Genomic DNA, 27,688 nt, shown 5'->3' with positions numbered 1-27,688 from the left:
CTTGGTGCCAATGTCTACACATTGCTCTACTTCTCTGTGGGTTTCATAAGCAAGTACTCCCATTAGCACACCCTTTGCAAACAAATGATGGATTGTTCTTCCTCTCCCACTCAGAATGGGGCTATAACAACATTAATGAAACATTAGAGTTTTAATTACACCATTATCCTATTTATTTTTATAAATAATTCCAAAGCAGTCATTAAAGTTTGTGGAGTTAGGAGTAAATGACTTAAGGGAAGGAAATCAACTTCTCAATCTTCTTGTTATCTATCATACTATATCCAAGGGATGCTGTTGGGAAACTAGCTGAGTTGCTTTGGTTGCTGTTGTTAAGATGATTCATTTACTCACACAGTGGTAACACACTGCTAAGATCCCCAGCTGAAATGTCTGTGTCAGTGGGACAACGCTGCAGTGCATCAAAGCAGCGTTGCATTTCTTTTCTTTCCCTCAGCTCTCGTAAGAAGGTGCATTGGGAAAGAGAGTAGTGCACTGAACAACCCTGCATGAGCAACTGCCTTGCAGCTGTTCCAGATTTTTTTTTTCAGCAGTGCTGCAAAGGTCACTGTCTCTTCCAGTCCCAACCTTCTGCAGCTTGCTGTTTTCATCACAAATCTGCAAGATCTTCAAAAGACAAGAAATTACAGGCTTGTCTGAAAAGAACCTGTCCTTGGGGACACTTTTGCAGTACTGCTAGCTTCTTTGGTTCTTCCCTTCCTCTTGCTGCAGCTGTACTGAAAGTGTGGCTATCACTGATGCTCTCAGGTGAACTTCTACCTATTTGAAATAGTCTGATGTGGACCAGAGCTGATAAAAGCATTTGATCCAACAGAGCACAGATCCCCTAAACTAAAGCAAGTGACCTGGTGTTTGTTGCAACAGATATTTTCAGGCCTCTTGCAAGTATTCTTTGTTGTATGGGTTGAAAAAAACATTCACACTGAGCAAAGGGAATAGGGAGACTTTTCAGCAAAGGGCACTCGAGGAGGAAGCTGTGTGCAAAGTGTCATATCTTGCCTTTTGCCACATCACTGAAAGAATAGCTCTGATCTCAGGGAAAGATGGTATGTATATTGTGGGGTCTAATTATGATGCTTTCTGTTGTAATTTTACTTAGGAAGATAAATACAGAGAGTGCTGAGTCAGGGACAGGTCCAACTACATAACTTTTGTTCTCTGTTCTCTCTGTAGAACCCAGACATCGTGTTGGTGCACTACCTGAATGTACCAGCCATCGAGGACTGTGGGAAACCATGCGGCCCTATTTTGTGCTCAATAAATACAGACAAGAAAGAATGGGCAAAATGGACAAAAGAAGAACTAATTGGACAGCTCAAACCGATGTGTGAGTATCTGGAGGCTTTTTTGCTCTATGAAGTGTTAATTTAGAGTATGATGTCTCTCCTGGCCACTGACCCTCCCTCTAAAGTAGTCATTTGTCACCATCAAACTCAACATGTATCTGCATGCACTTCTTTCTTCCTGATGTCCTCTATGCAGGTATGAGCCATCAGCTCTTTCCCCTTAGTTTTTATGAGAAGCCATTTACATGGCGTGAAAGCTGCCCAGACTGTTGCAAAAAGGATTATGTTAAGTTCCCCTCAGCATACACTGTGCCAGGGAAAAAGCATACCTATGGTCTTATATTTTTCAAGTGACATTTCTAGGCACCTACTCACTTACAAAGAGCCTTTATTACAGTACTGGCAGGTAGGTTTCCCTGAAGGCCCCTCTATGTTTGTGTTGTTCTATGTCAGGTCAGAACTGGTTGCTGTTGTTTATAGAAGGGCTCTGTGGAGCTGAGTATCTTTTTATCAGCAAGACACACCTGCTGTGAAATGCCTTTCAAGTGCCAACTGTCAAAGCAAAATTTCTATTAAAATAAAATAAAAAAAAAAACCCTGCATCCTGTCCATTGTGTGCACAGAAAAAAAAAAAGGAAAAAAGAAAAAAATGAAAAAAAAAAGAGTTGGATTGCTTGGTGATGCCATTCTCTGAACTTCAGTGCAGTCACCTCCATGATAAGCTTATCTCATTATCTACTATCCAGCTCCCCTGGTCGATTTGGCTTGAAACTCTAGTTTGTTCTTGGAAGTCCAGTTCAGGAACTCTGGCATTTTCCCTAGTGAAAAAACAGCGGATATGGTGGAAGGGTGGTTAGCATTTACTACTGTTCTAAAGTTTGCAGTGTAAAGAGAAGGCTGCTGCTTAGGTGTGCAGAGTGATCAGGAAGTTGGTCCTGCAGACAGGCAGCTCTGTGGAGCTCTCTGCATCCACCTTGAAGTATATTTTCTTAAATATCGGTTATATAGTATGTCTTCCCCTGGAGAATATGTCCGAACTGTACAGAGGCCTGCAATGAAAGAGTGATTAGGCATATTGTGGGTCTGCAAGAAAAGAAAATTGATTGCAGGAGACACAATACCAAATCTAGGTGCATGCATCTGAATCAACAAACACCGGGTGTGCTTTTCTCCCTTGCCCCTTCCCCAGTCAGATGCTGGTTCTGTGCCGAGCGCTCAGTAACCAGAGGTCACAATCGTGAAGTATATTCTGATGGGTCTTGGCCCATGGGTAAGTCCCATGCTGACCATAGCACTGTTAGTTCTGCATTGCTCCTTTGTTACTTCCTGAGCTCTGCAGGCCGTGCTGTTACCGGTGAGGGGAGGAATGCAGCCAAACTCCAGGTGTCCATGCCAGAGCTTTGCATCACCTCTTCACTGCCCGCAAAGAGCGGTGGCAAGGAGGAGACCTGTGGGAAGTCAGCAGCTAGTGAGCCCTTCCCAAGGCAGTAGCACTACTGTAAGTGACAGTCATCGAACAGACAGGTTCTGCTTTCTCTTTAGCTGCCCAAGAGGCAGAAGCATGGTAATTTCCTCATATAAACAATACCCCCACTTTTTTGCTCTCCCATGTATTCCTTTTCTATCCAAAACTGAAGGAGAGAAAACAAGCCAAAGAGAAGAGGAAAAAAAAAAGAACCAGCAACAATTTGCTAAACAGAATGTTGCCCTGGGACCAATAAACTTCGACAGAAATCCAAGATGTTGAAGTTGTAGCTGAGACTGAACAAGGGCCTTAACAATAAACAGGAGAAGAAGTGGCAGCCTGTTTTTTTTTCGGTTGGTTGGTTGTTTTTTAAACAAAAACAAAACAACAACAAAAACTGCAGTGCATCCAGAAAATTATGTGAAAACTACAACGAACTAGCTGTAACTGTAATAATACTTGGCTTTTTTATGTCTCAGGAGGGAAGAGTGAAATTCTGCACAATTATTCAGAGTATGTATGCAAGTACACATCTGTGTTTATGGATACATATCCTGGGAAGCACATCCTTAGAAATGTAGCTACTATAAAAGCATTACGCTTTGATCAGACTTAGAGAAGGAAGAGGACACGGCACATAAGGGTGTTCAGGAAACACAGAGGGGCACTGCTCACCAAGATGCCATCAGATTTGTTTTCAGTACTGGGTGTGCTTTGAAAGTCCAGAGCCAAGCACATTAGTTTCATATTTTCACATTAATCATTCTTTCAAAGACTTCAGTTTGATAGCCTGATGTTTTCAAATTTCTCTGCCCTAAAGCAGATTTGTCAGTGACTTGACAAAAATGTTGTACATAGTGTCACTGGTGAAGTGTGCATCTCCCCTTTCTACATGTTCCATGTTGTGGTTCATCTAGTTTTATTCCTCTGGACTTTGAAGCTGTGTGAGGGTTTTATTGGTTCATTTTCCTGCTTGCCATTTTTCATAAGCATATCACATTCAGGACAAGTTGGTAATGATACAGTTGCGGTGTGCATGGAGGTCTGAGGGTGAATGCTGTATCTGCAGGGAGATTTTTACATCATGCTTCAGACAACTGATGTCTTGCAGAACTAGGAGGAGAAGCTGGTACTATTTCTATCTTTAGGGACAATGCTTCGTCCTGGTCAAAGGTTAGTAACAGCATTCAGTTGCTAATCTGGGAAAGAGGAAAAGTTCTTAAAGTGGGAACGGGACTGCCCAATAATATAGGCTGGTTTTATAACAAGTGGGAGGTTTTTCTGAAGACTTGCTGAAAGCAAGTTCTGTTCATTCAGGCCCTGCTCAGCCTGGATGCAAGTGAGATACTAAAGCTCTTGACCTCTGTCAGATTTTAAAGCTTTTATATCCAAATAAAGGATTGTGGCAAGTCCGTGGTGTGGCAGCCAGAGGCTGGGAGCGTGTTCCATTGGCTGTATGTGCCTGGAGAGCTACAAGTGGTGCACCAACAGACAGGTGGCTTCAGCGAGAGGAGGATTGGTGCTAGAGTGCAAGCCAAACAAGTACATTGAACTGTTTTTCCAGAAGTGCATAGAGAGCTTGACTGGGTTCGCTCACATTTCTTGCATTCATAAGTCACTTGGCTACATCTTCCTTGTTGCATCATCCTAAAGTCAGTCCAGGCTTCAGCAAGTGTTCAACATGCATCTGGGACAGGCACAAGCTCCTGGTACCAGACTATGTCTCTTCCATGATCATAGCAGCGTGCTGAGGCTGCCCAGGGCTGAGTCCTCCTGTTGTGGTCTTAAATAAGATGTCTGCAAACCCTGAGCTTCTTGGCTGGCTTTGGGGATGGTTTTCACCTATCTTGCACAGGTGGTTATGAATGAAAAAATACCCTCTCAGGGTGGTCAGACAGATCTGAGAGCATTATGGAAACACCATTAACTTGTTTAACTGTGAGCTAATTAAGGGACTGAAATTAAAACATCTGAACATCCATAAAAAGGAAAGTACTCACTGCAGATGCTCTGAAGATTTTTGTTTTTTTCAACATCTCCAACTGATTTTCTTTAGTAATATTACTGAGTAGGAACTGTAAACAATGAAATAGCCTGCCTTCAGTTTTTGTTGCTTTGAATTTTTGGTTTAGTTCTGATATGTTTGTCATTTGCCTTTACACTATGACATACACGATCTCCTGATTGTCCTGTCTGGACTATCACTGCTGGCTCGTCAAATGTCAGTTTCAGTGACTCACTGTGGCCAAACCAGCTCCTGGGAGACAGCAGCACTTTGCCAAACTGCAGTCCTTGAGACTGAAGCTGATGAGCCTGGAAGGAATGGTTATGCTATTCACGATCTCTGTCAGAACGATTCCTCTCTCCTTCGAAGTTAGGAGGTGGGACACTTTGTCTTGGAGGTATAAGCGTGTTCAGAGAGCACAGGAAGGTACTATAAGGCCTCCACTGAAAACAGTCTGTTGCTGTTTGCAGACCTGCAGCAACCCTACTGACAGCAGTGTCGTAACTGATCATCTGAATCAGAAGGGTCATTGTGTGTTGCTTCTGAATGAATGCAACCTTTCAGGACATTTGTGCAAAATGAGTAGTTGATAATACATGAAAATTCTGTGGAAACTTTGTCAGAGACACCTGTAAGTCATTGCAGTGTGCCTGATGTGAAGAATGGATCTCAATTTGGCATTGTTTTTTTTTTTTTTTTTTTTTTTTTTTCCCTCTCTTATGTCCTGTTATAGTCTTGCTTTGAGATCTCGCTGAACAGATTAGCAGATGTCCTTTGAGGCATCTGGTGGTAAAGCAGAATGCAGTGGCAGAGTCCAACACAGCAGAATTCTGTATATAAACTCCATACGATCAGCAAATTGTCGGCCAGCTCATGTTGGGGGTTTCTCCAGATCATCCTCTTCTGGCTTTCTCATCCCTCAGCTGGCAAAGTATGAGTAATAGGCTTACAGCTGGTGCTACATTGCAATCATTCTTTCAGGTCCACTATAGTTAAGAGAGATCTTTCTTTCTGGGGAAAAAAAAAAATAATAATAAAAAAAAAAACTTTTTTTTTCCTTTTTTTTTTTAATTTCTCTGATGCTTGGAAACTGATTGCTCCTGCTGCCTGCATGCAGCCACAGCTGGGGAAACTGGAGGTTTCACATAATACCAGTCAAACAATAATTTTGGGCATAGGCATTTCTTGTGTCATGTCACATTTCTTGTCTCATCTCTTGTCTTCTGTCTGTTCTGCATGTGTCAGTGAAACAATCTGAGGCTCTTGGAGGTAACCTGAAACTGCATACCTGTGTTGTTGCAACTGGAGAGGGCATTAAACACCTGTAGCCCAATATGAAGTTTAAATAGTAGTAGTCAGCATGAATGTGACTGAGGAACTGAGTTGTTGGGTTTTTGTTGTTTTGTTTTGTTGTTGTTGTTGTGTTTGTTTGTTTTTTTTTGGGGGTTGACTTAAATTTATATTCAGTTTCAGTAATTAAGGTTTTTTATACTTAAAAGACAAATTGTACACAAATGCTATATAGGTTGATTTTTACCATTCGCAAAGCTATTTGTCAGAGCTACAAAGTGATCTTCAATGGAAGCTGAAGCTTGCCGGCTGTTTCAACTGACCACCACATAAAAAGAAGCACAGATTCTTTAAATGAGCTTGGTTTTAGTATATTAGATGTCGAGCTTTCTTTGAATAGTATTTACATGTTACTATAATTGACTTTATTAAAAAGAGAATACAGTAGTAATTGCTAGATTGGTTCTCATATCCCACTGGCTACTATGAATACTGATATGATTACCAGCCAACTGCCTGATTTCTTATTTTCTCGCTAAGATTTATCTCCTACCCCTTTCATTACTCCACACATACTGCTCTAAATCTGAGTCACCTGTGAGAAAAGCGTCCGCCCTCTCCCCCGTAGCAAAAGGCCGTGGCCAGGGACATCTGTGCTGTCCCCAGGCACCCCCCCAGTCTCTGTTTCGCTCCTCCACCTCGTGAGCCTGACAGCGCTGGGCAGGGGGCTGGCAGCTGCCATGGGCACACAGGGTCCGAGGGCTGGCAGGGGGCTGTGCGGTGCTGGGAGCAAGCCAGTGCCTGCCCTGCGTCTGGAGTGGGAACTTGGTTCCATCAGGGGTGGTCTTCATTTCCCCAGAGTAGTTTGTTGATATGCCTACGTGGGCCACTTCTTAAGGAAACACGTTTTCCGTAAGAGGTGATTTTGCCTGCTGTAGAACACTCCACTTTGCAAAAAGAACAAAATCAGCGACCATTTTTCACCTGTTGCCTTGGGCAGTCTTTCAATCACAGTTTAGAGATATCACAATGAAATAATTCTGATCTGTGAAACTGAGCGTTAATAGTAATCCAGTGTGAACTTGACTTAACAGTAATGAAGAATTAACTTGAGGAATTAACTAAACCAAATTTCCTGTCCACCTAAAAGTGGCTTATTAAACCAGATACAGTAATTATAGAACCATCTCTGGTAATTACAGGATACATCTCCGAAGAAGTCATGAAGCACACTGTCCTCCTTTTCCATTCTTCCTTAGTATTTTTTTCTCTCCTATTAGCCTTCAGCTGTAGTAACCAACAGAGTCAATACTAGAGCATCTTCTAAGGTGGCTGTCCTCATTTCCTGGCATTTTCACCAAAGATCTTTTACGCTAAAAGAAACTTCTAAATTAGAATAGATTAAAGGCCGCCCTCTCGCACCTCTCTGTTCCTCACCGCGGGGCTCGCGGGCCCGGGGGCGCCCCGGCCGCCGCCCGCCGCTGCCGGTTCCTGGTCGGCTGCTGCCACCTGGCGGCCGCTGCCGCGGGGGCTGCGCGGGGCCGGCGGCCGCAGCCTCCCGCCGAGCCGCCTCCCGCGAGGCCCGCTGCGTGCCGGCGTCCTGGCTAGGAGCAGGATTCGCCGTGCGGGTCGAGTCGTGAGCGGCTCCGTTGGCGTGTTGAGGTTCTAGTTTGTCGTAGGAGGAGGCTTTGAAAACCCTCAAACGTTCGCTCTGCTGTTGTGACGCCCATCGCAGCCGCGGGAGCGGTGGTCCTGCCTGTGGTGCTGTCGGCCCAGACACCGCCAGTGCCAGCCTATGGCCCGGAGGTACGGTCCTCTCTGTCCAGTGTGAGCCGTACCGTGAGTGCTGGGGCTTGGCAGCAGTAACGAGTACAGAAAAATACACACAATTCATGTTGTTAGCTGTTGAGATTGTTGGATGGAAGCCAGGACAGAAGGTAATAGTAATGGGTAGTAAGCACACAGCGGCTGTAAGAAGCAGTGCAAGGGTGGTGTGGCAGGCAGCTGGGCTGTCGGTACCAGCCGTTTGACTTTCTCTCTTGAACACCTCAGCTTTTTGCTGGTTCTTAACAGCGGGAGCTTGGGCCTCCTGGCAGGCTGTGCTTTGCTGTGGGGAAAAGTTTCATGTAAAATGTTTTAAAGAGAGTCCTAGAAAAGAAGTGGGAGACATGTAACTTCTGTGCGGTATTCATGCTCTATAGCCTGTTGTCTGTATGAGCAGTGCATGTTAAAATATCTGCTGCCATTCATGAGAGTCAGAAAGATCTAAACCGTCTTGACTCAATTTCCCCACATCAAATTGCTTTCCTTCAGGGTGCAAAGTGTAATACCATGCTTATTTCCCTTCCAAATGCAACTCTGGCATTCTGTAAAGGATGCTCTTGAACTGTACACCTAAGAAGCAGACAGAGAAGGCAACTGGCTGCTAATAGAAACTAAGTTTGGCCAGCAGTGACATACTTGATGTGTAGTTACAGCTGTATTCACTTCCTCAGAGCTGCAGTAAGCGTAGGACTGTTCGTTCTGTCCCTGTCAATTGAGCTTTAAATACTAAATTGAAATACAGTCAGGGACAAGCACCTTTACACTTTTATTATGCTACACACAATTCTGGAACTCAATAATGGGGCCATTTAGCAAATCAGATCAGAAATTTTGAGTATTGCAGAAGGGAATGGCCCATCTTTGTCCTGATTAACATTGTCAAAGGCAAGAACTCATAGTGTGATCTGCTTTTATTATAGGTGAGAGCCATAAATAGCTTATGAGAACAGCGTAAGGGAGTTTGCTTCAGCACTGTTCTTTCATGTGTGAGTAGTCTTGAACTTCAGGTGGCTGTGCATAAAAATGCTGTTAGCTGTAAATAAAAGTTGTGGACATCTCATTTTGAGCTTCAGAAGAGTAATGTCCCACTGGTCCTCTCTAAGCCTAATTCAACTGCATGTACTTCCCATTTGCTATTAAATTATCGGGTTGCAGTTGCATCTGAGCAAATTTCGAGGAAAGGTTTCATTTTGGAAAAGTTCTCTTTAAAGAATGGCTAAGAGTGAAACTTCCACAGAAGCCCTTACAAAGACATTAAAATTCATTAAGTGACATTAAGAAATGTCAAATGTACAGGGCCATATTCCCTTCCTGCATTCCCAGCAATGTGGCTCAGGAAATCTTCGTAAGTGATAAAGAGTGGAAGTAGATGGCTGGAAAATCAAAACTGAATAGTATGCAGGTGTCTGGATATGAAAGGATAATGAAAATCTCCTCCAGCTGAGCTGAGAAATCAGAGCAAGGCCTTTATTTCTGTTAACATACATATTGTGAAAATTAAAGGGACACGGCTGCCATTTCCAATTGATTGTCTCCATGGAATCAGCCTCCTAATGTCAACAGTTTGTGGAGCAGGATCTGGGAAGCAAAACAGACTTCCATTCCATCAGCAAGGGAGCAAGACGAAGTTTTTCCACTTACAATATGGAACAGCTGTTGGAGGATTTTGTAAAGCGTTCTGTATCAGATGTGAGCAGGACTCTTACACAAGGGTTTGCAGTGGACCATCCAGGATAAATCACATAGAAGCCTGACCTTGAATATTCCCAATGTTCCAGCTTTGTCAGTTTATCTAGATTACCTGTTTCAGGCAGGCAACATCATCGTTATTCAAAAAAACAGAAAACAGGCACTTACCTGTCAAAAACAGGCAAAGGAGCAGCATCAGAAGTATAGGGAATGGCATTATATAGTGTATATCCATCTGTAACCTGTGTGCTGAATGTATGGGATACAGAAGAGCAAGAGCTTTGGATTAGAAACAGAAAGTGTAAAATGTGTGAAGTGGCAAAGAAGAACATCTAGAACATTCAGAAAATGTAAAATGATCAGATCAAGAAGTTTATTTTAGGCCTACAGTTTGCTTAGGGTGGAAGAAACCACAGAGAGGGAATGGTCAGGGTTTTAACCATTGAGACAAAGAGAAGGAGGTGTCTGATCTAGAGTGAAGGTGAGACAGTGAGATAGGCTTGAGGTGATGTTGAGGAGGAAGATGCATACAACACTGAAGGATTGTAGACCTGGTAACTGCGGAGGACTGAGCACCAACAGCAGTGGGAGAAGTCAAAAATAGCCAGGATATCATAAGAAACCTGGGCGATCATATTTTTCTACCTGTAAGCTTTCTTTGGCTTTTGAGCTGACTTATTGCTGGTAATCTAGATAACTTTTTCATCCTTTGCTAATGATGGTTAGGAAGGTCCTGACAGTGTTAATGAATGGGGAGCCACTGGATCAATACAGGGAGGCTATTTTGATTCTCTTCACAAGGGAGGAAATCAAAGTAAGGAGTTCTCACAAAGTAAGGTTGGAGGCAGTTCTGCTAGGAGCAGCATTAGCAATATGAATTGTGGACCCTCCTTCAGCCTCACTTCTCTTCTTTAAATGCCCAGTGAAATACCAGTAATTTTCCCTGGTTCCGCCGCTTTCGTTCTACAGGCACTGTGCAGAGAGTGCATGGCAAGGAATATTTTGCTGCTATAATGCAGCAGCTTTTAGACTAATTCATGTTAGAAAGGAAAGTGTTGGAGTGCTTCACAGCTTTTATTTAAATTATAAGGAAATATAAAAGAAATCTGAACAGAAATTAGAATTAAAATACTTCTCAGAATTTATTTTAAGTTTTAATCCTTTTTTCCTTACTGTCATTACATTAGGACTATATTTAATCCAGCATACTTCTACAGTGGTTTCACTTTTTGAGCTGCTAAGGAACAGGAGGAGTGTATACGTCTGCTTTCTGTTAATCTTCTTTTCATAATGCACTTTCTCCCCTATAGAGATCTCCTTTCCTGGTGATTCATTTATGTGTTAGGAAGCCAAGCATGACATGTTAAAAGCTGTCTTGATAGTATTTGATATTTGTTACTAACAACTCACCTACTCACAGGAGTTTTTTTTTAAAAGGGGGAGGGAGAAGATCTGCATGTTGAATGTGCTAAGATAGTGAATAATTTGCATTAAGCATCCAGACATTCTTTTTGTTTTTTCAGTCTGTCACCCTTCACTGTTTTTTTTTATTATTATTATTTAGTTATTTTATAACCTTCACAACATACAGGGAGTACAAGCACTAAAAAAAAAAAATAGTCACGCCACATGAACAGATGCAGGAGCCCTTCTGAATCAGCCAGAGCTAGACTAGAGAAGGACCTTTCCTAAGCACACCATCTCCATGTGGATTTCATGAACTTGAAGCTACATTGCTGCCTCAGACTGCCAAAGGCTAGAACATGCAGCCAGGAAGATCAGTAAGAAAGGCATCCCCAAGATAGCGGTAGCTTCCAGATGTGACAATGTAAAGACCGTGGAAAAGATGAAGTAGAGAATAGGCTGTTCCCAAGAAAACCCAGTGTTTGGAGACCTAATTTGTGAATGCTACAGACATATTCAAGAGAATCCAAAGCTTTGGCTTCCAGCTGCTTTTTGCAATAGATCCGTGATGGAACTTTGTTATGCTGGAAGGACCTGAAAATAATACACATGGTATGTGTATGTATCCAGCTATAAGCCTGTCTGTCACTTCTTAGCTTCCAGCTCAAGCTGGATTCTTACTTAATGAGAACCATGAATACACAAACCATGAGATACGATTCACTTACCAGACTTGCCCGCTATAATACAGTGCTGGATTTATTAACAGTAGGGAGCAAACTCCAACATACTGCTGTAAAATACACTTCCGCACATGGCAACGCGTATCTGAGCTCACCTCTAGAGCAAAACACTTCTCAGGTAACCAGAAGTAACTTAGTACAAAGTTTCTCAGTAGTAATTACAAATCAGTAACTTCATATAGCAGAAAATATTCCAGATACTTTAGTGCACTTTAATAGCACTTTCAATGTATTGTTGCAGAATTGCTATTTGAACATTTCTTACTAAGCATAACATCGTATGACAGACTAATGTACCTAGAATAATAAAATGAACGTGAGTGGAGGAACTGAAGCAAGAAGCATGTATAAACTAAACTAAAACTTACACATAATAACAGACAATAGGTAATAATGAAGGTTGACTTTTGGTGTTTTCTGTCAAGTTTTTGATGAGAAGTCTAACTGTTCTCTTCACAGTTCATGGCATTAAGTGGACATGCAGCAATGGAAACAGCAGTTCAGGGTTCTCAGTGGAACAGCTTGTGCAGCAGATCCTTGACAGTCACCAGACCAAACCACAGCCTCGGACACACAACTGTCTTTGCACTGGTACCTTGGGTGAGTACACTGAGAGTACACTCTACAAAATGCTTTCAGCTTAATCCAGACTTGGAGCAGGGCTTGTAGTACTAAAATGCTAAAAATACTGTACCACAGAGTACTGATGCAACTGGAATTTCTGTAAAGAATGCAAACACTTGGTAATGTGCAAGTTCTAATAAATGCCCTCCGTATGTGACTTAGAAAGTTTTTCTCTTCTACATGCTCAACTTTTGTTGCTAAAGCCTCAAAATTCGATGTTCTGCCAATTTCACCCTCTGAAATCCTTGCCCTGCAGCCCGCTTTGTTGGAGAAAATGGGCTCAGGTGGTTAATTACAAGGTATCACTAGAAAAAGACAGCTTCTACTTAGTTACCATGAAGATACAGATTTCTTTCCTGTTAAAGGAGATGGTTTTGTTTTGAGTGAGAGGAGAACAGCAAGAAACAACATCCTTAGTATTAGAACTTTCTGCATCAAGTGGGAAGCTGAATGAGTCATTTTTCCATCTCATCTACTTTATAACCACCCCTTCCAATTACTTTGGTCAAGTAATATATATATATCATATATTAATTAGTCTTCAGAGAAGTTTGTAAAGGAAAGCTGTCTGTGCTTCAAAGGGCTTATTTTCTTCTTCATTTTTGGGCAGTTGCATTACACAATCAAGATTTTAAGTAAGAATGATGACCTCTGAAATACCTGGGTTTGGGTTAAAATGCAAGCCTTAAGGCTCAGCATTTGATCCAGGCTTGCAGATCTGAACATGAATTCTTTTATGCTTCCCTTTGATGTTTTGTCTTGTGCTAAGTCTGCTGCATGTTTTTTAACATAACAATATCACTTTGTTTTGTAAGAGCCAGCACATTGACACATGCATTCCCAGTTCCGTACAGTCATACACAAAGACTGCAGTGTGAAAGCCTTTCCCTTGTCCTGTTAATCTCTATACCTAGGAGAATAGAGAGATTTAATACTGCATCTAGTCTCAAAAGCACTGTCCTGGACTACTTTAAATGACCTGATTCAAATCTTGAACACATAACAGAGAAGTTCCCCTTCAAGGGCAAAGAACAAAAGATTTGGCAAATTACAGTGGCTATGCAAACACTTTGTGTTACCCAGAAGATGGCATTTATAATTGTAGCCATTAGCTACAAGGAGGAGGTTTCTTTTCCTCATTAGTCATTATATAGTACAATAAATAATGTCCTTACCTCATTCTAGGAAGAATGAAACAATTAAAGAAACATACCTCAAAAATTTCTGGGCTCTTTAAACAACAAATGCAGTCCTTGCACCAGAGTTCGTGGTTAGGATGCCTATACAGAGAGAATTGTTTACTTTCCATAGCTGATTTCCAGTCTCCTGGAAACTCAGGTGATGTTCATCTTCTGCCAGACTAGTAAAGTCAATGGCTGAACTCCCACAGAGTTGTCTTCTGGTGACCTTTACTTAAGCATTCTTCAGCCTCTCTGACACTAATCATGCTCTGTGTGTGTGACATCTCAAAGTACTAAATGTTTATTTGTCAGCATACAGACAACTTAGAACAAGAAAACACATCACCATCCTTATGGGAGGGAAAGCATTCTTAGTGCTGGCTAATGTACTTTTTCTTTAATAATTTGATTGGCACATGTAATGGACACAATGATGACAAAAGAACAAGGGTTGCAATCTAGGCAGTAGGGTGATGGCAGGGACAAGAGCATCTGTCACCTCCAGATTACCAGTCAGCGCCCAAACCCACACAAGCGGTTGTCTAACCGTCTGACATCAGCCGTGTGAAGAGCACAGTGCCTGTGTCACAGGGGGTAGAGGTCTTGTCCATGATGCAAATGGAACAGGGCTTCCGCCGCAGCTGACAGCAGTAGTCCTCGCTTTGCAGACTTTGCACTGAGATCGGGCACGTGTTTAAATAGGTCTGAAACTTGTCACAGATGCTGATTCCTTTCATGTGTCATCTGGATAGGGCAGGGAGGAGGTGGGGGGATAGGTGCTATGTGTGGTGAGGGGAAGTGTGTATATAGGAGTGTTTTGAGGTTGCTGTCATTGCACACGGATCTATGCATTAGATGGAAAGTGTGCTGTAAGTCTGACACTCGCAGGAAATTAATTTTACTATCAAGGTGTCTCTTCCTCTCTAGCATGTGTGCTTGCTTTCTCTCACATGCACCTAAGCATGTCTTTCCTTTTCTACAGCCATAAGATACACACCTAGCATCTTTTTTAATTTTTTACTTACTGAATGACATATGTTGTTTTCTGGCACAGGGGCAGGAAGCAGTGTGCATCACAAGTGTAACAGTGCCAAACATCGCATCATATCACCAAAGGTTGAACCAAGGACAGGTGGGTACAGCGCTCATTCAGAGGTACAAAATAACGATGTCTCTGAAGGCAAGAATGAGCACAGTCATGGCAAGGCCTCCAGCCGAGAGAAGAGGAATGGCAAAGTGGCGAAACCAGTGTTGCTCCATCAAAATAGTACTGAGGTTTCTTCCACCAACCAGGTGGAAGTCCCTGACACAACCCAGAATTCTCCTGTGTCCATCAGCAGTGGATTAAATAGCGACCCAGATATGGCGGATAGCCCAGCAGTCACTGGTGTGTCCAGTATGGCTGTAGCATCAGTTATGGGAAGCCTGTCACAAAGTGCCACAGTATTTATGTCAGAAGTCACCAGTGAAGCTGTGTATACCATGTCACCCACCTCTGGCCCAAATCAACACCTCCTGTCCTCAGATGCAGCTGCACAAGGGCTGGTACTTGCCGTGAGTTCAGATGGACACAAATTTGCTTTTCCAACAACAGGCAGTTCAGAGAGCTTGTCGATGCTACCCAGCACTGTCTCCGAGGAACTTGTGCTCTCCACAACTTTAGAAGGAAATAGAAAAATTCCAGAAACCACCATGAATTTTGACCCAGACTGTTTTCTTAATAATCCTAAGCAAGGGCAGACTTATGGTGGAGGAGGTATGAAAGGTGACAGCATCAGTACCAACATAAGGCAGTCACCCACAACAGAACGTAGCTTCAACTTCAATACGACCCTCACGAAAGAAATTAAAACTGAGGACACATCTTTTGAACAACAGATGTCCAAAGAAGCATTTTCCTCCACTTCTGCATCTAACACTCTCACCCTCACCACTGGTTCAGGTTTGCTTCCATCTGGAGGAGGTCTGAGCCCAAGTACCACCTTGGAGCAGATGGACTTCAGTGCCATTGACTCCAACAAGGACTATTCTTCAAGCTTCAATCAGACGGTCCAGAGCCCTCACGTCCATCAGACCCCTTCCCCCAGCTTCTTTCTGCAGGATGCCAGCAAACCTCTTCCCCTTGAGCAAAACACCCACAACAATTTGAATGACACAAGTGGTTCATTTGTGAGCACGTTAGGAATCCCCAGTGTGAAAACAGAGTCCTCATCCCAAACCACTTCCAATTGCAACGGCACAGTGGAAACCAGAATAGAGTCCACCTCTTCTCTCCAGCTCATGCAGTTCCAAGCAAACTTCCAGGCTATGACTGCAGAAGCTGAAGTTCCCATGGAGACCTCCCAGCAGGCAGAAGGGAATGAAAATCTACTTAAATCAGGGGATCTTCAAGCCTGCAGCACAGAACACTACTTGCAGCCTGAGGCCAATGGGGGTATCAGGAATGGGAACAATCTCCCTATTCTCCAAGGAAACATGGTCCAAGGACTCTACCCTGTGGCCCATCCCAGCTTAAATAACTCCTCCAACATGGAGCTTAACTTGGACCATTTTGACATCTCCTTCAGCAACCAGTTTTCTGATCTAATTAATGATTTCATATCTGTAGAAGGTGGGAGCAATGCTCTCTATGGACACCAGCTGGTGTCAGGTGACAGTGCCGGACTATCTCAGCCTGAAGACAGTAACAGAACAACCTACAGCCAGGCTGAAATGTGCATTCCTTGCTGCAGTCCTCAACAAGCCAACATGCAACTCAGCAACACAGAGAATGGAGCCAGCACAATGGCATACATGCATGTGGCTGAGGTGGTCTCGGCAGCTGCAGCACAAGGCACCTTGGGGTTGCTACAGCAGAGTGGGCGCTTGTTCATGGTGACAGATTATTCACCAGAGTGGTCTTATCCTGAGGTAAGTTAGGGCTTTTACTCATGAACATTTATTGCCTTATCTTTACTCGCTTTGTTAGTAACAGCTCCCAAGAACTGTTTTGTTAAAGCTTTGACAGGGCTTTTAAAATATTTCTCTTAGTAGAAAGAACATCCAAGGCCCTTTGCATGTCTGAGTGTACTTTTAATTAAGCATTTCATCACACTGACAGGGCCCTTTCTTCACTTAGAAGCATTTGAACATGAATGTTTTGTTTCATTGAAAAGCAAAGTATTTCCCATATGATGGCCTCGTAATGCTACCAAGCTATGTTAGAGCAACATAATTTGCAAACTGGAGCTGATCATTTAAGCTGACTGTAATGCTCTTAGCAGAATTAACTCCTGACCTGCAGTGTCATAATGAGTTCAGCGTTTACCTCCATCCTATAAACCATCTAAAGTGGTTCACATGCACCACAAATAAAAAATGTCATCAGCACAGACTTTTCTGATGTGAAGGAATGCTAGAGGAAAGAGGCTGTTTTGAACCCAGAAAGACAGATAGTTTAACCTTCAGCCAAATGATCCTGCAGTATCTCCAGGAGCAAGGCGTTACAGAAATGGGTGATGAATTGGCTTTCAGTGGCTCTAAGCATTCACATGCTCTGCAACATGGGACCTGGTGTGAAAACATGGGTGTTCACTCTACAAATGGAAAGGGAATGAGGTTGCCAGCATGCAGTACAAGTGGGCACCGATGAAAAGCCTCAGTAAGGAGTCTTCAACCTCCAATTAGATGCTTTCCCTCCAGGCAAGTCCATCTTGGCCATCAAAGTGCCGGTACAGGCTTACCAAAATTCCAGCTATTAATTTTCTTTATTTGCTAGCCAGTATTTGCTGTGCAGAAGTAGTGAGATACAGTGATACTGCTTGTCCTGCATTTGCAACCACTGGAGAAGGATATCAAATGCTGCTTGTTTGCATTTGTGCAGCATTCCTGTGTGATAGGCATCAACAATCAGGGTTGCTCAGGGTGCATTAGCTCCAGCACAGAGTTAAGTATCATATGCCACTCTTTGGATAGGCACTCAGAAAGGGCCCTGAGATTCCTAGAAGTTTAGCTGGCAATTGTAGAGATTTACAATTTATATTATTTTTTTTTTCATCTTAGCAACAGGTATCTCACTTTACAGTACGCCCAGACCTCTGGTCTTCTTAGTAGAAAAACTGTCAAAATTACAATCTGATAATGTCCTTCTGGCACTATTTACATTTTTCTTTTCTGGCATTTCAATCTCCTCATTGCTGCAGTTACATTGTAAAAATATTAAGCATCAAGTGCTTTATATCTCTCAGCAACCCATGAGCAAGTTTATGTTGTGAACTTGTGAAAGAGTCAGCAAAGCCATGGAAACAGTATTGTCATCTTCAGAACAAATTCCACCATAGATCTATGGGATTCTTGGGATAGAGCCTTGCATGGTTTCTTCAGTACAGTAATTTTGCTTTCTTACAGTTTTCACCTGGTACATGTTTTAAATCAGAATGGGACTGTAAGGCTTGTCAAGGGAAGTACACACCAAGGCAATGGTGAAATTTCCCAAACACACCTGGTTTGTGCTGAGTGTCACTCTCTTGGTTTTGGACTTGGTTTTGCACTCCTGTATCTACTCTGGCTGCTTGAATTACAGTTAAATAAGCATCTTACTAGTGTTACAACGCTGAATTATGTATGGTGGATATTGCAAATGATACAAAGTGATATTTTTCCTAAGTTAGGCACGTCTTGCTGTCCCTGCTTCATGGTCTCCTCATGTTCCCATATGCATGAGGAGAGCTTCCAGTGAAATGTGCTGGAGTTGCCCCTATGCGAGTGCTGGACACAGTGAACCCCTGGATAGCCCCAGGGCACTCCTGCTCCCAGCTGGGCCTCCACTGCCCTGAGAGAAGGCACAGGGAAGCACTGGATTAACTTCGTCCTATTTGTGCTGATTTAAGTGCTGGATGTGGTTGGTGCCTTTTTACACAAGCAGGAAAGACAGATGCCAAGGACTTTTACTTGCATTATTCTTTTATGGCTAATGGAGCACTCCTTGTCAGGAGAAAGGTCTGGGACAGGCTTGGCTCAGGTCGCTGAAGTTGTGGTTGAAGGACCCCTTTGCAATCACAGCCCTGCTTTTGCAGTGCCCCTTCAGGGTCACTCCTACATCATCACGCTTCCTTATTTAACCAAGTTCCTAATACCCAGAAAAGTGCACATTGTATCATTGCTGTTTCTAGGGTAGATGTTCCTATATCACAGTCACATCAGATGTCCAGTCCCTGTTGTGCTCTGAACTGTGACCTTGGAGGCAATGTGCCGCCTATTCACATATCAGCAGATGTGAAGATACCACATATCTTCCATCCATATCAGCAGGGGCAGGATGGCGATGGCAAACTTTCAGTACACTTGCTGTGATTCGCCTGTGGCACTTTTCAGTGACAAGGAAACAAGCCTGAATCCCGCCCAGGCAGCAGCAAGGAATGGAGAAAACTAAGGTGATCATGGGTGTGAAGTGGGGATGAAGGACCAAGAAATTACAAGGAGCTGCCTGCTGGGAGGGATGTTTGGCATGCAACATTGAAAAGATTTGCCGTCGCTGATCTAGGAGCTGACAAGTGACCAAAAGAAAGAAAGGCCATCTGCATGGAGGGAAAGAGCAAGGTCACAGGGGTGAAGCATGGGATTTGAGCGTATGGACAGGTGCAGGAAACAGTGCGAATGAAGAAAAACAAAGATGCTCTGTTATGGAATACTGTTTGCTTTTCACCTCAGTGTAAAGTTTGGAGGCCTAAGGCACACCTGTGTTGGATTTACATGGAAGGGGTTTGGTAGCGGGTGGCTACAGGGGTGGCCTCTGTGAGAAGAGTCTGGAAGCTGCCCCACGTTAGATAAGGACCAGTTTCAGCCAGCTCCAATGGGACCTGGCCCTGGCCAGAGCCAATCCAATAAGCAATGTTTTTTGCGCCTATTTGAGAGTGCATATAAGAAAGGGAAAATAGAAAATACTGCTGCACAACAGCAGCTGGGGGAGTGAGGAACAGCCCTGCAGATCCCAAGGTCAGTGCAGAAGGAGGGCAGGAGGTGCTCCAGGCATGGAGCAGCGGTTCCCCTGCGGCCTGTGGAGAGGCCCCTGGTGGAGCAGGCTGTCCCCCTGCAGCCATGGGTCCCACATGGAGCAGATCTCCATGCTGCAGCCCATGGAGGAGCAGGTGGATGTGGCCTGGAGGAGGATGTGGCCCATGGAGAGCCCCCACAAGAGCAGGCCCTGGGCCAGAGCTGCAGCCCATGGAGAGGAGCCCACGCAGGGGGAGCTGCCACCTGTGCGGGACCTGTGCTGGAGCAGTTTGCTCCTGGGGGATGGATGGACCCTGTGGTACGGAGCCATATCTGGAGCAGTTCTTGAAGAGCTGCAGCCTAAGGGCAGCCCACGCAGGATCAGTTCAGGAGGGACGGCATCCCATGGGAGGGACCCCACGTGGAGCAGGGGCAGAGAGGGACCGTGAAGGAGTAGTGGAGACGAAGCATTAGGGACGCAGCCCACATTTCCCATTCTTATGCACAGCTCAGGGGGAGGAGGTGGAAGGGGATGGAAAGGGGGAAGGTGATTTTAGTTTTAGTTTCTCACTGATATAGATTGTTAGTAATAGGTAATAAATTTCATTAATTTCCCTATGCTGAGTGTTTTGCCCATGAGGATAATTGTTGAGTGATTTCCTGATACTTATCGCAACTCTTGAGTTCTTTGCATCATATATTATCCCCCTTTCCCTTTGAGAAGGGGGAGTAAGAAAGCAATTGTGGTTGAGTTCAGCTGACCAGCTGAGTAAAACCACCACAGCACCACACAGTATCATCACTTCCCTGCAAAGGCCAGGCCGTGGCAGTGAATAATGTGAACAGAGAGCAGCTGGCTTGTGACTTGCCTGCTCTGCTGAGGACTGGGACATCGGCGGTGACTGGTGTCAAGGATCTGTGTTGCTTGGCACTTTTGTTAGCCCTCACGACACAGTTTACTGTTCATCCATTTCATTGCATGGTCCTCCCTGGATACGGCTTTTTTGGTAATACTTTCCCCCCCCCCACCTCTTCCTTGTAGGGAGGAGTGAAAGTTCTAATCACTGGTCCATGGCAAGAAGCCAGCAATAATTACAGCTGTCTGTTTGATCAGATCTCAGTGCCTGCATCTTTAATTCAGCCAGGAGTGCTGCGCTGCTACTGCCCAGGTAAGGAACGCCTCTCTCTCAGAGCTGGCAGTTTCAGAGGATGTTCTTATCCTAATAGTGTCTTGTACATATCTGTTTATGTATCTGTTTTTTGTGTGGGAATATGCAGTGAGCTGTTGCTGTTTCTTCCACTTGCTTTGTCTCACTTCAAATCTATCGATCTACTTTTGGCTGCATTTTCAATTGTTTCATCTGCACTTTGAAAGCAGATCTCTTTCATTTTGAAAAGAGTAGATGTGCTCACTTCAAGGAGATGCTGAGTGAAAGCTGGTAAGAGTAGCTAGCCTTTATCTGAGGCTCAAAGTGCTAAATGTCTTGACTGAACTCATGGAAAGGTAGTGTATAAACATGAGGAGCTTTCCCTTTTTCTTCAAACTATTTATAGTGTGAGCACCTCAGTTTAGGATCTTGATACAGAGCATAATATTATTGAGAAGCTTTGAATTAGTTTTAAAATACTTTCTAAGCATTTATTTAATTCTGAAATAGCAGATTAAATGGTAACTGTTATTCAGAGCTGCACTCGCTGCTCTACTGCCTCTTAATTTGCATATATTCTGCTCTTTCTCTTTGGTGCTTGTGGGATGGAGAACACCTGCAGCAACCCTGCAGAAATTTTCAGTTGTACTGGCCCTCAGTATGTGACTTTATGTATGCAGAATAACTGAGCTACATTGTTATGCCCCAGCTTGCTGTAAGAAATGCAGTGAAGCTGGTTAATCTTTAAGAACATGTGATTCTACCTCTTGCCAAAACAACCTACTGCATGCCTCTTAAGCTTACAACCTGCATGTTTTAAAATACAGATCGTCATTTTGGACTCCTTAGTTGTCTAGTCACAAAAATATTGTCAAATGCCCCTCTCTGTACTCATTGCATCTGCTTTCAGCCTGTCAATGGGAAGACCATCAATAGGATAATACTGCCCTGTGCATGTGTGCAGGGAGGTCTCTGTCTTACCACTTGTTCTTTCCTTTCAGCTCATGACACTGGGCTCGTGACTTTGCAAGTTGCCTTCAACAATCAAATCATCTCCAATTCTGTGGTGTTTGAATACAAAGCCAGAGCTCTGCCAACCCTGCCTTCCTCCCAGCATGACTGGCTGTCCTTGGATGGTAAGAAGCACACGATATTCTTTAACTAAGCTCGCCAAATGGTAGAACTGTGAATGAAAGGAGCTGCCACTGGTGTAGGGGAGAGATGCAGAGGGCCAGGCTTGTGATGTGGGGAACGTCTGTTGCTCAATGCTCCGTTAATCAAAGCCCTCTTTCTGAAATTTATTAGTTCTTTTAATGTAAACAAAATGTGGATGTATTTGATGGGAAGGAGACAAAGAGGTGTTTTCTTTGAATAGCAAGCTGAATGTCTCCCCAGTCATATTTCCTGTCAGGAAATGAACATGTACCCTGCATTTGTCTTCCCTGAGAATTCTGAAACTTAAACTTGTCTAGAAAAAATTGCAAGTAAACAAGCAGAAAGTAGGAAGGTGGTGAGGCAATATAAGGAACAAGGGCACTTTACAGCCAGCCACTGCTATGATTTCCACATCCCACCTCATTACCTAGGAGTACTCAAAGGGAGTATGTATAGCTTCTGTCAGGCACCTGAGAGTCTCAATGCCCCAGGACAATCTATGCTGATGGCAAGCCAGGGGATTTTCTGGCACCTACCAGCCACAATCAGCCTTTTTAGATGGGCAAGACTTGCAGCTGCATCCCTTATGCCTTGCAAGGATGGGACAGACACCCCAATAGCTCTTAACAAGGCAGTTGGCAGAAAAAATGTGTGACTGATCAGAACACGACTGCTCTTACCTCGATGTCAGCACAGAGGAATGGGAACACAGGCTTTGGATTTATATGATAACTCTGTTCTTGAAAGTCTTAAGTTGGGATATACCCCCAAAATGCATTTTATAGAGGAGCAAGATGAGAAGAAGGAGAGTAGAAGAACGAAGAAGCCTGGAACACCAGGCTGGAGGAATTGAATTGCCTTGGTTACCTGTGACTGCCAGGGCCACTTACAAAAGCTTTTGGAGGAAACCAGCTAGCAAGGTCCCCAAGGAAGCAACAGATCTGTTGGTTGGTCTCATTTATTTAACAAGATGGACAGCAAGGTAATTTCCCTTCCTGAGCATGGTCGCTAGAGAGATGTAGCTTCCAATTCAGACCAAGAAGATCTAGAGAAAGAGATTATTTGTGTCTGGGAAGCCCTGACAGAAAAATCTTTCTTCATTAAAATATTCAATAGAGGCTTTCTCCATACTATTAGTAGCTGTGAACCTAGGGACTAGTCACATGGGTCACATCTGAGCACTCTGATGCTGCTGATTAGTGAGTATGTAGTTCATCTGTAAAAAATGTGAGCATCAGGGCAGATGAGGAGGAGCCATTTCTTGCTGAATTCTGACAGAGCAGTGTGTGTGCATGCAGGGATAACAGGGGCAGGAAACAGAAATTTGAATTTTCTTCAGAGTAGCATCAGGCATGATTTTAGTGGTACAGTACCTGTATCTTCAGCTGTTTAAGGGCTGTCTGTTAATATTAGCAGCGAACTGATGCATCTTACTGTGATTCTCCCCCTCCATGTAAAGTCACAGAAAACAAAGGTTTAGCTTCTCTCTGTTTTCTGACTATTAGATGCAGTTTCTCATGCCACTTACAATAAGACATTTCAAGAAAGTCAGGGCAGCACTACTTCTGATGTTTCTAAACACAAGTGGAATGGAGGCAGGTCACTGTGATTATTGTAAGGTTAAAGAGAGGTTTGTGACTTGGTTGTAGAGGTGCACATAATGTTATGTTCAGCATCAAAATGGAGTTTGACTGCGGTGTTGGTAAGGTCTGCAGATGCTTTTCATCTGCTATTGAAACTGCACGTTGCATGTGAAGTACAGCAGATACTGATGTGATGGAGATTGATACTCAGCTGTCAGCAATCTCTCTGGTGCAGCATGCAAAGGGGATACATTTTAAAACCGTTGTTTGACAACTCCCTCAGTGCTGGTGAATTTGGAGGAGCTGCAAAAGGTGGCCGGGGGGGGCTGAGCGCTGTCTCTGTTGCTCTTGCACGTTGTCTGGGAGCTGCTGGTTAGCCTGCAAGCTTTCAATTAGAGACTGTTACGATGTGGTAATGGTGGAAGGGAGGGGGACTGCAGCAGTGAACAAACTAGGGCATTGCTAACAGGGAAGAAAAAAAAAAAAAAAAAAAAAAAAAAAAGGTAAAAGGACCGCTGCAATGCAGAGGCTCTTCAGGGAAAAAGACTGAATAATTTTATTAACCATGACTTACCAGAAGCCTCTGCCTTGATGCACAGTGCTCTAAAGGCAGCAAATTATGTTCTTTTTAATGGACCAGCAACATCTTTCTGTTTGTTCTGAGAGAGCAGATGTTAGTTTAGCTAGCTAAGGTATAAGCTAATATGAATTGATTCTATCAACAGAATAAATCCACAAATCCCTGTCTTCTTTATTCACTTCAATTGCACTGCTTCAAATCCTTGTCCTACTGCCTGTTACGTAGGCTTGAGGGAAGGATTTCAAGGACTATTTGTAGTCCCAAAATTGACTAGAATTTTAATACTCTTTTTAATTAACCTGAAGGAACACTTTGAGTTCCTTTACACTAAACTGTTAAAACACTTTTAATGATTCCAACTATATGACCAGTGCAAGAGAGGGGCAGTGAGGGGCAGGATTAACAAAGTCTACCATAACCTAGGAATGGTGTAGTAAAAGGATAAATAGTTTCTCTCTTACATAAGTTTGCATAAACAATAGTCATACACAGATCTCTTTAAAATAAAGACATCCTCTATTGAGGCTGTATATTTTCAGTTATACTGAGACAAAAATAAATCTTCTTTCTTTGTTCAGTTCTGCAGATAACTGAAAACCTTTAGCTTCACTTATTTTCTTCAGGAAGCAAGTCTCAGTGCATAGTGGCTTCAATTTCTCTGCAAGCTCTTGTTGAAAATTTACTACCCAGTTATTGGACTGGTGTAGTTATATGCCACTGTAGTAATAGGCTGTGCTAAGCAGGCTGTAGCACAGCTCCAGACATAAAAACACAGTATCTTGATCATCAAACCATATGCTGTAAATAAAGCCAATAAATATATATATATACATAAAATTGCTGCTGTTGGATATGGCTTGTAAGACACTAGGCACACTTGGAATCACACCTTTGTAGAATTTTGCAGGTTTCAACAAAGATGGATTAGCGAAGAAGCATCTGAACCTGAGCATGCAAAAAAGAGAGTTCCCCCATGACCAGCGGGAAACAGTGAGCATGAACCTTTGTGCATGCTGAGCAGATGCAGCTTGCCTGGGGATGCAGCTTGCACAAGATCCCTGCGTTTGTCTGTGCAGTGTCTTGGCAGGATCTGCTTCCCCTAGGCTACTGCGCTGGTAGAGAGCAGCAGTGGTACGATGTATTGCACTTCCTTCTCATAAGTGCTTACAGCAACATCTGGTTTAAGATTTTTTAAAGGCAGGTAATTCTTATTATTATTGAGGGAGCATTGAACCAGTGCCTGGAGAGCCCAGAATCTGGGAGAGATATGAACAGAAACACATTTTAAGTGAAATCATGACAATTGTGCTTCCCAGAGGAAAGTGTGTCATTAAATTATTTCCTGATTTAAAGTGGTTGCTACTCTTGGAAGTAGTGACCTTCGGGTAAGGATAAATCTCACCCTTTGGAGCACAGAGCAAGTATTGTTCATTGGGATCAGGGAATAGCACTGCAAATGCCTGCTAAATGTGAGACCATGTTCACCTATACTTCTGTATCCTAGGTCTTTATCAAGCCAAGTGAGGGAATGTGCAGAGGAGTTTTGAGGGGCAGCATGTTGAGTGGCCATCCTCTGAAGGACCTCTTCCTTTTTCAGTGTATGCTGCACTAAAAAGGATAGTGCCTCCTTTTTCTGAACTACACACAAACACTCCTTTTTTATTGTTATTTTTTTTCTTATTTTAACCCATGGATAAATTAGATCTTTTACTAATGGGCAGTGGGCACTATCTGCTAATGTTCTTGAATTTTTTTTCTAGCTCACTAGGGGTCTTTCTTTTCAAAGAAAGCCTTTCTTCTTCTCATAAGGGATGCACTCCCTTATTGCCTTTGTCTCCTTTGATAAACTTGGCAGCTTCTTCTTTTTCTTTTTCTTTTTCTTTTTCTTTTTTTTTTCTCTATAAAACAGGCAGTTTTCAGACGCTGCTGTCAGCTCAAAGGCCATCATGTACTTCTGTAGGCTTTTGACCTCACTTTTCATTCACTGTCTGTAGAGAAGTTCTCTCAAGAAAAATGAAAAGCAAACAAGACCCCTTCTGAATTGAAGGAAAGAGATCTTCTACTGACAGATAAATAGCAAATTAAACAGGCTTTTTAATACAGATTTCCAGTGGAAAGCACGTGTGTTTGCCTTTCACTGAAGCCTTTGCTCCTTCCTAGAAGTGTCCGTAGAGATGATGTTTCCTTAGCATGGGATGTGATCAGGCATTCCAAGGAGTGCTCCTTGGCATCACATTTATGCACCTGCAGAAAAGAGGCTGTAGAGGAATAAGTGCTGCCATAGGGAGCTCAAAGAGAATTCAAAAAAACGGGCAGAGGTCATGTGAGCTGATGGTTCAGGTGTGTATAGGATGGACAAGGGTGTGACTGGTGCTGAATCTAGCTGGTACTGACACAAAATAGCATAATAGGCAGCCTTCCAACCTTTTAGCTAGTTCTGGATCTCAGTTTAAGCTTTGACTGCTGTTCCCAAGTGGAAGATGCTGGAAAAAGTTTGGTGGCTCACTGGTGCTAGGGTGATACGGCCATACTTGTGGCCCCTAAACTTTAGGTGTTGTGTGCAGGAGGTAGATGGGATAAGACAGGTCACATGCATTCAAGTCACCTGTGACAGTGCACAGTGTCATGCTACCTGTGACATTTCAGTTTGACAGGTTTCTGTCATGCAGTGGTAGGTGTGAATGATGGTAGATGTTCAAAGTCAAAATCCACAAAGGATGTTTGTTTACCTGCACCTGATGCCTGTTTCTAGCATGTAGAAGTTATGAGATCCAGTAACACAGGCTTTGTAGGAATGACATGTTTGGTATTGGCGAGGTCCTTAGAAATGTAGTTTCAGAGCCATGTAAATCTACCACTAGAAAAAAGCAAGTGTCCATAAACAGTAGCACTCTGTTTATCACTCCTCTCCATCTGGGTAGGCATGACTGTGTGCTTGACTTTACACCTTGGGTTTTACCATAAAAGACTGTAATTTGGGCCCTCCTTGCGAGGAGGGATGAAGCTGTGGTGCTGTGTGGCACAGCAGCCATGCGGCGGGCTGGGATGTATGAGGGTTGGCACAGGCGCCCAGTTCCTTACTAGGAGCTTACACTGTACACTTCAGATGTCTCTGTTCGCTTCTTCGTGTTTACCCTGAAGAAGCAGGAGTCTGTACGAAGGCTTTATCTGACTCACTTTTATAGTTGTTGAGATGTCTTCTTTTCCCTTTTACACAAAATCATTAAGGACAGGCTGCTCTGCTGCAGTTGTTTGAGGAAGCCTGTCTTTCATTGCTTTGACTGTGTTTCGCAGATGGTCATTTTTTCTGTTTCGACTGCGTTGTGATGGAGTTGAGGCAAGGGGTGTTTCGTTTTCTGTCCTGGATGTTGCCTTTGAGCGGGTCAGGTCTCACGGTCAGACACTCGCTTTCCTCCGGGAAGTCTGTTTTTGGCATCAGCCCGGCTTCGTTTCGGACGAAGTGAGCGCACGGAGCTTCCCGGGAGCGCTGGGCTGGGTCTGGGCATGGAAGCCCTGGAGGGCCGCGAGCCCTGCCGCCGCGCCTCGCTGGTTGCAGCCGTGCCTGCGGAGCGGGCCCCGCCGCGCCGGGTGCCGTGAGGCGGCCGCGCCCACTGCAGGAGCGCAGCCCGGAGCCCGCCGTGCCCCGCGGGGCTGTGGCGGCGGTGACGTCACCGCGAGGGCGGGGCCGAGCCGGGCAGGGCCGCGCCGCCACAGACAATG

General features: G+C 43.7%; 1 protein-coding gene across 6 annotated transcripts in view; it reads left to right on the top strand.

Annotated features, from left to right (window-relative positions):
* CAMTA1 (calmodulin binding transcription activator 1) overlaps nt 1-27,688 on the top strand; it is a 372,227-nt gene that overhangs the window by 304,932 nt on the left and 39,607 nt on the right. For all 6 annotated transcript variants that reach the window (XM_035344587.1, XM_035344586.1, XM_035344584.1 and 3 more), the window contains exons 6-10: nt 1,195-1,348; nt 12,187-12,327; nt 14,587-16,442; nt 20,545-20,671; nt 21,652-21,786. In XM_035344587.1, coding sequence (XP_035200478.1) covers nt 1,195-1,348; nt 12,187-12,327; nt 14,587-16,442; nt 20,545-20,671; nt 21,652-21,786 — 2,413 coding nt within the window. The remainder of the gene's footprint in view (nt 1-1,194; nt 1,349-12,186; nt 12,328-14,586; nt 16,443-20,544; nt 20,672-21,651; nt 21,787-27,688) is intronic.

The sequence above is a fragment of the Oxyura jamaicensis genome, chromosome 21, assembly GCF_011077185.1.
Source record: "Oxyura jamaicensis isolate SHBP4307 breed ruddy duck chromosome 21, BPBGC_Ojam_1.0, whole genome shotgun sequence".
NCBI classification, from domain to species: domain Eukaryota; kingdom Metazoa; phylum Chordata; class Aves; order Anseriformes; family Anatidae; genus Oxyura; species Oxyura jamaicensis.
The sequence above is the reverse complement of the archived record's forward strand: the minus strand, read 5'-3'. Positions and strand labels throughout refer to the sequence as shown.